We start from the raw sequence: 12,776 nt of genomic DNA on the forward strand, positions 1-12,776 counted from the left end.
TTTCAAATGTAAAGGACTGCTATGGAGGCTCCTTGGCCAAGATCTTTTTTTCAGTCTGGAAGGATGCCTTATAAGGAAACATCATGTAGATTTGGAGTATGTTTATGTGATTGAAACATGATTCCATCTTTAAACCAACTTCCCTGTTTTGCTTTCTCTTCATCTTCTTCCTTCTCCCGTTTCTTATTCTCCTCACTCTGGGATCTGTGCCATCACACAGAACTGTCCAGACAGACAAGGGGGGAAACTACTTATGCTTTGTCCACTGACTGTTCTGCCATCCACATGGCAACCATCATAATAACTTGTAAGTTGCCCTGAGGCCCCAAGGCAGCCGGCACTACTGTCAAAGTGACAGGTGGATTTTTCTGAATTTTTCGAGGTTCAGCAATAAATACTTCTCATGTCTATGTATCTTACCAAATGTTAGCCCAGGTCTCTTAGCGAACTTGAGTATAAGTTGAATAATTTTTTTCTAGTCTGTGTTAACATTCCAGAGCTTCTTTGTAAATGCATACTTCTTAATTTCTTTAGTGATCTGTTTCAATTAGTCAAGTTTTGCTATTCTGCTTTACATTTGCATCTAAAGCATTTTAGAAGTCTGGAAGAAAGGAAAAAACAGCACCAGGAAGGCCTCTATCTGAGTGACACTTTGCCTCGAAAGAAAACCACACCTTCCATATCCCCACATTTCAGCAGTGCTACTATGGGGAGAAGCACCACCCCAAAGGTAGGACATGGGGAGAATCACGAGCCTCACCGTCAGTGAGTCTTTCTGTCCTTATGTTGACTGACATGCAAAGGCCTTAAAGAAAATGCTCAATAATAGATTGTTAAGTTTGCTTGTTGGGCAGACATCATAACTGAATTGCACTTTCTATCTTGTTCAGAGGACATTTGGAATTGTAAGCTCTGGGACCACAGCACCTGGTCCAGGGTGTGTTCTGCCGCCACCACACAAGTGGTGAGTGGCATTCACTTCCATGACACACTCCCAGGGCTGCATCCTAGATCTGGAAATTGGAGGATGTAAGCTCTGGCTTCTTGGAGTATTAGCAACCGATATTTATTGGATCATTTCTTGGAACCTGACACTGGGCTACGCCTTTTAGGTGTATCGTTTGACTGTAAAACTCAACACCATGCAGTAGAGGTATTAATACTAATTAGTATCTCCATTGTACACATGGAAAAACTGAAGTGGAAAGAAGCTAGGTGAGTGGTCCATGTGTCCTCAGCTGGTTGGCATTGATGCTAGAATGTCAGCCCATGTGGTGTGATGCCTGAGTCGCTCTCACTCCTGTTCTGCTGACTTGCCTGAAGGGTCATGGCAGGATGAAGGCAAGGGCAAGAGAGAAGGAGGCTCTGAGTGGGACAGAAGTTGGAGTCCTTCTCTTGCCCTTAATCAGAATAACTTTGTTTTTTATCTATTTTATAAACTGGTGTTCCCAGAATGTTTTACACTAGGATTTTGTTATTTTAAAAGAGTGCTAAAACCACCGGGACAGTTAGGAGGATTCTCCAGTTTTTAGCCCACTTGATCACTAGGAGCAGATGGAAGCTGGTGCCCTTGTCATGTGTGTGATCTCCTCTGTCCTTGTGCATGACATGCATGCGTTCTTGTCCCTGCATCTACTCTCTGCCCCTGGCGCATGAAGGACTTTTGAGTTTTTCTCGAAGGTGGTTCTAGACAGTGTTTTCCCCATCTGTCTTCACTTCTGGAACTGCTGCTTGTGGAGGAATGGCTGTGATGCTGAGGCTGCTGCAAAGCTCTGGGGGAGTGACAGCAACTGGTCTGTACCATTTAGCATCAATACATTGGTTGCAAAGACCTGCCTTCTGCACTTAATTAGGAGTTAGGCAAACAGCAATGTGGCTGTGTCCGAAGGGACCATTGGGCTTGCAGCTTGCCTGAATTGTTTCCTCCTGGTTCTCACAGGGCCACCTGCCCCTGGGACAGAGCAACAGCTGTGGCAGCGTGCTCCCCCACTCGCTAGCAACCATGACCAAAGACTCAGAATCTCGGAGGATGCTCAGAGGTAGGTATCTTGTAAGTGTGGGGTCAAGCCCTTTGTCAAGCATTAGAATTTCTCAGGGAGAGGGAATCAGAACAGAATTGGGGGTCATTAGACAGGGGATCAACCAAAGTCCTAAATGTCACTTTTTTATTTTTATTTTTTAAATTTATTGAAGTATAGTTTACAATGTTGTATTAATTTCTGCTCTACAGCAAAGTGATTCAGTCAGCTTTACTCTTAATGTAAAGAGGGGGAATGTATATATAAATCTTCTTATTGTTGTACTGAGATAAGTTTTACTATATGCACACATGGCTGGTATATTCCCATTACACTTTTTATAAATGCAGTGGAATTTTCCATTCAGAAAGGCCCCTAGAGAATTACTAACCTTCTTATCTGATTGAAAGAAAGAAAAAAAAGACCCCTGAGATTCTGACAGATTATCAGGGCACTTAGCTAAGTCGCTCCCCTGGTTTGTGGCTGAGCCACTCTCCCACTAGAGGACTGACTCATTGAGCTAAAGATTCCCTGAGCTAACACACAGAATTAGTGGCCCAGCACAGACTTTCCTTCAGGCCTTCTAATGTGGGTTGAACTTTTATGTGGTTGTTAGGTTTCAGGTAGACTTGGATTCTCAGCATGTTCTATTTCTTTGAAATAATACATTGCATTTCTAATGGTATTCTCAAGCAGTCTGTGTACGGCTAGAAGAAAATAAGGCAATTCCAGAGGTGAGCTCCTTGTGGAGATTAGATTTATTGTGTTAAAATGGGGCTTTAGGTCAACTTATTTGGCCTTGACTTTTGAGCAGTTATGGTGCCAGGTAGCAAAAATGCAAATAAATGACATGATCCTTGCCCTTGAAATACCTAGTCTCATGAGGCAGACAGAAACATAACTGATAATTTCAATCAAATGTGGTAAATTCAGTGTTGGAGGTGTGCCCAGGATGTGAGTGGGATGCTGACAGGATGATGGGCATCTTTCCTCTCAATGCATTCATTTTAAAGCTATTCCCTCTAAGGTGGCTAGGATGCAATTCTGACTGCTTGGCATCTTTGCTAATGTCACCAGAGAATAATCACTATTACCATCAGAAATATGTTTATATATTGGTATATATATATGCATGTATACATAATGTATGTGTGTGTGTGGCTAAGTGAGATGTACATACATATAGGTACCCTTGAAAGAGGATTTCATATCATTACCAGTGTGATTTAAGGGTTAATAGAGGCTATGGTATTCATAAAAGTGGTTTATAATATATGAGAGGTTTTATTTATTTTAATAAAATGCATTTGACTTCTCTTTTATCATAATTTCTTAATAAACTAAAAATATCCCATAGTTTATAAATAATTAAACATAAATGAGTATATTTGGCTCTCATTTATTACTGTTCACTTGTGGGTCAAGTCTATTTTCTGTTGAAACATTTTTCTGTGATATTTATGGACTTCTTTTTGAACATTTTTCCCACTGGCTGAAGACATCAAAGTTCAGATTGGCCACAACACATACTTTATGTTAAAAATTTTTTTCCTTAAAATAGAGTAAGAAAAGCTAGACCTGTATAGCAAATAGATTTGTAAAAAGGGCTGTAAACAACATTGTTTTAGAGGATTCTTGTGAGAATATGGTGAAACTAAAGGGATGTTCGATCTCTGTTTTTCCTCATCTGTGTTCCCCTCAAATAATGGGATTCCCCATGTTAGGTTCATGGAGAAAAAGCTGAGCCAATTCCCTTAGGTCACATTAGGTGCCCTCTGCCAAACCTGTTGTCTTTGACCTGTCTTTTGTGCTCCTGTTCTTCACTGATAGGTCTTTTGTGCATCCCGGAAGCCTGCAGCCTCAGTCTTCCCCCGCTGCAGCTCTGAGTGGTGTTCCTCTTAAAGAGTTTCATGTGGTCATGATGAGACAGTTCCCGAAGAAATAGAGAAGCATCATGTGTGTGTTGATGTGAGAGGATGTGATATATCTTATGAGGCCAGCCTGCCACCTTTGGCTCCCCCACCCAGAGGAGGAGTGGGTAGGGATTGCAGTTTTTAGAACTACAACGAACCATAAAAATTGGCAGGATTTTCTACTAAACCCATACAGGTGGGCCGCAAGGACCAGGAAGGATGAATCATAATTTCATTTAGAATTGTTTCACCGTCAATTGTTGGTGCCATTAAAATAGCAAATGCCAAGTAAAAGTCCATGGTTTTGAAAAAATTGGACCTTGCACATTTTTCATTAACTCAAATAAAATAGACCTTATCATTTTCACGACTTATACTATTAACTTAAATGAACTGTTTTTTTGCTGCTTATTCATAATGGATCCATCAAGGACAATGGTGTAAGTATAAGCCTTCCTTCAATAAGCACTCTTGTCATAGACCTGACAGTGTGAATCATGCAAACAAAGGCCTCTGAGAGCAGAGTTTAAAGCAAAGAGCCCAGGAACTCAACTCTTACAGTTGAAATGGTTATTGGCTTTTGTACAACTTGTGACCCATCCCTTTGTAAGCTTTAGAATGAATGAAATCTTTGTCCTTTTTCTTCTGTTCAATGCAGGAAAGTCCAAGAAAGGTATGACAACCTCCCTGTGTGGTGTTTTTGTTTCCAGCAAGTAGTGAAAGATCATTGTCAAGTCATCTTTAAGAAATGATCAGATTTAACACTGTACAATGGTGGATTTTTAGTCTAATGATTATTTCTTTTACACAATAGAGGGAAATTGTTGCACGTTTGCTAAAAACACAATGCTGCGTGCAGCTGCTGTTCATTCACAGGCAGCTGCATGACCCTCTTTGTCTTGGTTTTTTATTGCAAGGTCAGATCATACAGGAAACACAAGTGATTCGGAAGCGTTGCTTCATAAGACTCAGGATCTAGATAAAGCAAAGAGTGGGCTTGTACTGTGTATAGGCTAAGTATAAGATACGATGTTTCTCCTTTATAGAGGCCAGGTATAAATAAAGCAGGCTATGTGAGAGGATGGAAGGATTTAGGAGGCTCCTAATATTCCATTTAAGCCTTAAAACCTAGTATACAGTGAAAGTGAAAGTCGCTCAGTTGTGTCTGACTCTTTGCGACCCCATGGGCTATACAATCCATGGACTTCTCCAGGCCAGAATACTGGAGTGGGTAGCCTTTCCCTTCTCCAGAGGGTCTTTCCAACCCAGAGACTGAAGCCAGTATAGAGTGAGGAACTGTCTAAATGACTGGCTAGAACAAATGATTCCTATGTGGCTAGGTGATAGTGATGCAGGGCATTACAGAACTGATTTGTTGTAAAGTTGGGTGAACTGTGCTTCAAATCGTCGAATGGCATATTACAAACCTTAACTTTAAAAAGCTATTTGTTAGCATCTTCTTGGAATAAAGAATTGTTTTATAGATATAATCTTGTTTTTATTCTCCCTGTTTTCTGGTTGAACATGTGTGACGATTTCTCATTTTTTTTTTTTTTTCCTGTAACAAATTGTTTTTTGACTGTGTGCATGTATCAGAAGCTTGTTTTTGTTTTGTTAACTTCTTGAATTCTTCTCTATAAACTCAAATTTAATCTAAAAATATGAATATCTTCCCTTGTCAAGCTGGTACTGTTACTAACACTGTCAATGACTGCATGTCGAAGAGTGTGTTTTTCCTGTCCCCTTGTCATCCTTTTTGATCTTGTATCTTTTTCCCTTTCTCTATCATTCTTCTCCTCATTCCTGACTTGTCCTGCACCTTCATCTTCCGGCTATGGACTATGGTTAGGAAGAATGAATTTCTCAGCAGGTGAGAAATTGTCAGAAATACTGATTAATTTTATCCTCTTAAACCCAGGTTACAAATTTAGGTCATTGCATTTTCTGTATTAAGGCCCAGATAACCATTTTAAGGTATATAAGACACATTTGGAAAACATTAGCAAGATTATATATCCAACAGTGGTTAACTCACAAAGGACTTTTCAGGTACGATTAGCCAGAATTCATAGAGATTGGTATTTTAAAAATAATAATAATAAATGGGCCTTGCACATCCAACCTATTGGCTCTTGTGGGACAGTGAAGAATGTTGAGGTGATTTGGGTTCCATGTATGTGCTCTGCTTAGTGACCAGCCTCAGATATTACAGGTCTTACTTTATAAACTTTGTAAAATACCCAATTCAAACAGACATTCCTGTCCAGTCAAGAAAGATTTTTAGAGTATTTACAAGGCCTTTTTACTCTTTAGATGTTGTCCCACTGCTGAATATTATTCTTGCCACATAATTTAAAAAGAAAAACAAAAACCAGGCACTCTCAGGGATTTAGGAAAGTATCATTTTCCCCCAATCCGCTTACTTTGCCCCACCTGAAACAGTAGATGCATTCCACTTCCTTATTTAGTCACTAGTATATTTGAAATTTATGAATTCACTCAGTGACCTTTTATATTGTGACATCTGAGTACTAAACAAATGGGATTCTGTGCTGAACAGGACATATATGGCCCCCTCCCTGATAACCTACACTTACTGCTGCTGCTGCTAAGTCGCTTCAGTCGTGTCCGACTCTGTGCGACCCCACAAATGGCAGCCCACCAGGCTCCCCCGTCCCTGGGATTCTCCAGGCAAGAACACTGGAGTGGGTTGCCATTTCCTTCTCCAATGCATGAAAGTGAAAAGTGAAAGTGAAGTCGCCCAGTCATGTCCGACTCTTAGCGACCCCATGGACTGCAGCCTACCAGGCTCCTCCATCCATGGGATTCTCCAGGCAAGAGTACTGGAGTGGGGTGCCATTGCCTTCTCCCAACCTACACTTAAGTGGAAGCTTAATCCGGCTCACACCTCTTCTGGTGCTACTTCACTGTACCAGCAGTCATCCTTGGGCCTCCTGCCAGCGAACCCTCCTCCGTCTCCTGAGCCCCTGTGGTGTCCTTCTGTTGAAAGTATCTGTACCTTTAAATGGCCAGGCCAGAGCCTGAATCCCAAAACCAGCTCCTAGGAATCATGCTGGTGCAGTTCCAGGATCACAAAGGAGAGGTCCATACCCTTATTTGCAATTGCAGGGATCACTTGTTTTTTTGGAATTGCTTAGGAGGGAGGAGGCTAAGCCAGGTGACAGGTGAGTTTGTCGTGATCAGTAAAGTGTTGCTGGTGGGGAGGAAAGGAGGGGCTGCATAAGATGGATGTTCCCATTCATATTAGATCCACAGGAAACTAATATCCTGCCATGGAAGCTACTTGTTAGCAGCAGCTTTTTTCATTTAAGTTGAAAATTCAGGGTGTTATCCTATCACTGGAATGATGGAAGGTTCTCTGAGACACAGAGCAAAGAAATAAAAGAAGATAAAACACACAGTGAGGTGAACTGGGGAATGCACATCTGCAGTCCTCACAGTGCACACTAGCATGGCAGCCCCTTGTACCCACATTCGAAAACTTTGGAGTCATTTTAGTTTACTGTCTACCTCCCCTGAAGGTGGTAAGTTCATTTTCTTATTCTGTGATACATTTGGGAAAAAAATCCTGGACTATCTAAGGAGCAGGACATACTTACATAATTGCATTATAGGAACTAGCTTTTCCTCCTCGTGAAAAAACTGAAGGGAAGGGAGGTTGTGACACATGTCATCACCAAGGAGCCAATTCTTGTGTTTTAAATGACACACAAGGGTTAAAGGGTTGTCCTTTAGGGATTTGGTTTTCATACTAAAACAAGGAAATGTCTTCCATGTTATTGGTGCCAGCATGAAGTTCTCTTTGCCAACAAGCCTTTTTTGAAAGTGTAAAGAAAGATACATGTGTGACCTTTTCAAATAACCTCTGGTATTTTTTGTCCCTCCCTTTTCCATAATGAATAATTGGAAACAATTTAAAAGGAGCAGTTAGTAATTCCAAAAGTTCAAGTGTCAAAGGTAAATATTTGTATAATGAATTTTTTGCCATGTTTAAGATTGAAAAAAAAAAAGGCACAAGCTCCACATTTATGAATGCACTGGCTTTTGTGATGCTTTATGCATTAATCCTTACAACTGATGCTGTTCTCTCTCAAGCCTCATGGTGTGCTTTTATGTTTTGCATCTTTCCTTAGCAAAGTGATACGTAGTTTTTACATACATGTGTGTATTTATAATTTATGATTACATCTTACATTAAGGAAACTTATTTTCCCAGAAATGTGTTAACCTGAACTAACATATTTTAACTTCAGTATCTAAAACTGCTCTAAATACTAGTGGCATGAAAACCCTTCATGGAACTCAAATCATTTTACAGATTTAGTTTCAGTCTATAATGTTTTGTTGAAGCATCACAGATGTGGCATCTGTTTTTAAATGAAAATGTTTAATCAATAGCTGAGGAAGCGGTTTGGAATCACTTGCCTTCTTTTGCCCTCTGGCCTGTTTTTTAGGTCATTTCATTACTAATTAAAAACCTCATAGAAAGGTAGGTAGGGTACAAGAAAACAGGGAAAATCCAGATGGTCCAAATATATAGTCTTAACAGGCCTGGTAGTACATTTGATCTGGGAGAAAGTGATTGTGAGCTATTGTACTGGCTAAAGAACATATTTTAATGAATTGAGGGCTTCGTTTATCACTATGACTCCTGGTTCCTGAGTACCTGGTAAACAGAGAATTAAAAGATAATTTGATTTGTGATACCCAAAATCAGCTACCAGAAGAAAGCCATAGAGTAACACAAAGTAAAGCCTGTGGCTGGTGTGCCAACTAACCAGGTACCAGGGTAAGGAAAGCCCCTCTTAATAGAGGCACTTTTGCTCCTATGGATACGATCCCTACTTTTCCATACGGTTATCACCAACTAGCTGAAGGCTGGTGGTTAAGGCAGAAGAAGGAAGAGAGCTAAAAATATACTAATTAGGCTGATCACAACTATTGGAAGGATTGTTGATTCTGAGTGTTTTAAATAAGTAATTGGCAGACAGGGGGATTTGAGGGAAAAAAAAAAGAATGAGAAAAATGTGCAGTTGAAACATTAACCAAAGTAAAAATGTTAGTGATATGAGTAAGATACAAGTTTCTCAGATCCTACACCTAGATTATCTACTTGCTGTTTTACGACCAGATCAAGTACCTTTGAAACTGAAACACGACTGAAGAAGTGACCGCCCTAAGAGCCTCGTGTCGCTTGTCATAAGAAGTCATCTTGCTTTGCTTAAACTCAGCCATTGTTAGAGGATTTGGGGTTTGAATTATGTTTCTGTTTTTGGTTTTGTGTGTGGGTTTCTATGTGTGCTGATGTATTATTCTCCATTGTGCTGAGATGTAGAAATGGCATAGGAAAGTGTCAAGTGATCCGCTGACAAAAAAAAAAATCACTCACAAGTCCACTTCTTTGAAACTCATGCTTGCCCTGAGCATGATGCTGTTTCTTTGATCTTCTTGGCTTCAAAACAAATTAGACCAAGGCCCCAGTTTCATAGGCAGATGTTTTGGGTTGCTGGTTTGAGAGTCTTAGAAGATCTAAGACTGAAAAAATGAGGCATACGAACTTATTTATGGCTCTCTCTTTAGGATATAATCACCAACAGATGAGTGAAGGACAAAGGCAGAAGTCTTCTGAATTTTACAACCGCACAGCATCTGAATCGAATGTCTACTTGAACAGTTTCCACTACCCAGATCACAGCTACAAGGACCAGGCCTTTGATACTCTGAGCCTAGACAGCTCTGACAGCATGGAGACCAGCATCTCTGCCTGCTCACCTGACAATATCTCTAGGTAAGATGTACTCCTGGGGAAGGTTTCTGGTTTGGAAAAGCACCTGCTTGTTTCAAAAAGTAAAGCCATCAATCTGAGGCAGTGTATATGTACAAGCCCAAATTTCTGAAACAAAAAGAGCTACAACACAGAAGAGGGTTGAGTGTCCTGGTGGTCTTTGAAAGTACTTTCTTTGTATCCAGAGTGACTTGAGCCAGTCACACACCATCTAATCCATTTTCTCCTTCATTTCTTTACACTTGACTTCACATGTACACTGTGCTTCAAAATAGATTTGCCTCTGTTGGTTGACTCCAAACTTCATTAGGACTGCTTGTAAAGATTTCACCATTCACATTTGTGTTCATACTTCGAGGCAAGCAAAAGTGGTCTTATGGGATTATGGCCAAAGGTGCATCTAAAATATAAATCTCGCTATAGTGCTCCTTCAAGAGCTTGGAGGATGCCTTGTTACCTTTTAAGTAAAGTCAGACCTCAGAGCCTGGCCTTCTAGATCCAGCCCAATTCTGCATTCATGCTGTCCTGCTGCACCTCCCAGAGCTTCTTATTCATTGAGACGGCGATGAATTCTCAGATTTCTGTGCCTTTGACCATATCGGTTCTAGCCCTGGAATCATGTCGTCTGTTGTTTCTTTTATTTATATGCTCATTCACTCCACAAATCCTTACGGACTACTCTGCAGTTAACAGTGAGCTGGAGTTGACTCAAGCCAGTTGCAAAAGCCAAAGGTGCACACCTCCTCCTAACTCTGTGCTCAGTCATGTCATGTTGGTAGTATGAAACCGGCCACATTGGGAGTATTTACACCACATAAATTGACAATTTGTTGCATTATCAGTGGTTTTGTTTTCCTCCAGCACAGCACTGTCTGGAGTCTGTTCTTCCTTTCATTCATGTATTCCCTCAACCTGTGCATACTGAGCCTTGAGAGTGTCTAGCATTACAACTACCGCCTCCCGCTTTAGCCTGGAGAAAGTCTCCTCACCATTTAAGCTCAAACTTAAGTTGGAAACTCATGAAAAGTTCTCCTTTGAGAGTGTTTTTTCTTTCATGTTTCCATGGAAGTTGATACTTTTTTCTCATATCACTGATCACATTGCAGTATAAAATTTTTTCTTCAATAGTTAATTGGCACATTTCTAAATGTCAAGGAGGATGTCTAATTATCTTTTGGTTTCCACATTCAGCAGAAATCTTGGCACATAGTAGACATTGAGTTAGTGTTGGCTGAATAAATACCTCAGGATATAGTAGACATATTTTCAATTTTGATTTTTTTCTTTTTTTGTTCTGTTTCAATTGGCTGAGAACCATTATGATTTCAACCCAAGGAACATCCAGTGTTTCATAATGTCCATTGAGCAATTGTCTCAAGTGAAAATGACTAATTGAATGATGACCATCAAACAAATTTTCCTCTGTTACAGTGAAGTCACAGGCTAAGGACAGGAGCTCTCTGGGCCTTACATGACAGCTAACTGTGCTACTTGAAGCGGATCACAGATTTCTCTAGGTCCTGGTTTGCTAATCTGCTAAATGGTGTATTTTTCCTTGAGTGCAAGAGGATGATAGATTTTAAAATATTTTGGTGGTAAATTATCATCATGTATATAGAATTTCTTTACAAAATTTTGAATCATTTGCTTCTCCCCTTCCCCCCTAAAAAGGAGTGAGACAGAGTTAGAGAGGAAGCAGTATCAGCAAGGTATGCTTAGCTTTGGGTTAGTATCTCATAAATGGAAAGAATTTTGAGAGACCCAAATCTAACAAAATATTATAGCCAGGAAATTGGGGGAGTGGAGGAAAAGAAGAAAAGGGACTTCCCTGGTGGTCCAGTGGCTAAGACTCTGCATGCCCAGTGCAGGAGGCCTGGGGTTCTATCCGCATCAGGGAACTACATCCCACATGCCACAGCTAAAGACTCCATGTGCTACAACTAAGACCTGGTGTAGCCAAATAAATAAATATATATATTTAAAAAAATGATAAATGCCACATTTTGTGCTATATAGAATACAGTATATTTAATTCTTGCATTATAATAGGTAAAATATTGATATTACTGCATACATCCTACCAGAGAAGGAAAGGAATTCTTGGGGAAAAACACTAAAGCAACCATAAGAATTATAGGTATTTCTCCTTGTCACATGAGAAATTTAATTTGAATTTAAGGAGAGGAATATGTAAAGACTAAAAATAATTTTTTGCTGCCCTTATTGTTGAATATCAGAAGGGTTAGTATTTTACTTCTTTTAATACTGGAAAATGCAGTATCTCACTTTTTAAAAAATGAAAGACACTTGAGTGTGTGGAATGACTAGGCACCAAACCATCCATCTCTTGCTCTGGGTGTTCTCGTAAGGCACTGGCTGTTTCCACGAGGGTTTCCAAGAGCCGTGCGGGGGTGCGGGAGCTGATGTTCCCAGGACAGAAAGCCTAGAATGTTGAGTAATTATTCATAAATGCCAGTAAGTTGACCAATTAAATGTGTTACTTTTGAATAACAGGACACAAAAGTCAGTAGCTTGGCAACTATTGTTGTATATTGTTGTATAACAATGGTGGAAGGAATAAAAGTTGACGGTGCAATCATTTCATTTCCTAGTATAGCGATCTCAGAGGGACTTTCTGGGTTTCTGAGGCACTATGCACTTTTCAAAGTTGTTATTTTGAAAACATCAGACTACCTACCCAAATAATTGTGAATATTTTATAACAGTATTCCTCTGGGTGAACCCCTGATAGCATGGCCTTTTTTATCCTTTCTATTTTTGAGCCATCTTTAATAAATAATTACACTCTATATGTTTTCCTAAATTGGTGGTTTTTTTCTGCTCCATTTTCTGCTCTCTACCCCTTTATCCCCTCCAAAAACTAAAAATAAGTGTTCAGTTCAGTTCAGTCGCTTAGTCGTGTCCAACTCTTTGCGACCCCATGAATCACAGCACCCAGGCCTCCCTGTCCATCACCATCTCCTGGAGTTCACTCAAACTCACATCCATCGAGTCGGTGATGCCATCCAGCCATCTCAT

The 12,776-nt window shown here is 40.1% G+C and overlaps 1 protein-coding gene across 10 annotated transcripts in view; it reads left to right on the forward strand.

The window, feature by feature from the left end:
* The window catches only part of PHLDB2 (pleckstrin homology-like domain, family B, member 2), a 242,637-nt gene that overhangs the window by 213,032 nt on the left and 16,829 nt on the right, over window positions 1–12,776 (forward strand). For 8 of the 10 annotated variants that reach the window (XM_010852738.1, XM_010852730.1, XM_010852731.1 and 5 more), the window contains 3 exons: window positions 590–730; window positions 1,940–2,039; window positions 9,533–9,740. In XM_010852738.1, the coding sequence (XP_010851040.1) occupies window positions 590–730; window positions 1,940–2,039; window positions 9,533–9,740 (449 nt within the window). The remainder of the gene's footprint in view (window positions 1–589; window positions 731–1,939; window positions 2,040–9,532; window positions 9,741–12,776) is intronic. The other 2 variants (XM_010852733.1, XM_010852737.1) reach the window with 1 other exon arrangement.

Source organism: Bison bison, unplaced genomic scaffold (genome assembly GCF_000754665.1).
Source record: "Bison bison bison isolate TAMUID 2011002044 unplaced genomic scaffold, Bison_UMD1.0 scf7180017864314, whole genome shotgun sequence".
Taxonomy (NCBI): domain Eukaryota; kingdom Metazoa; phylum Chordata; class Mammalia; order Artiodactyla; family Bovidae; genus Bison; species Bison bison.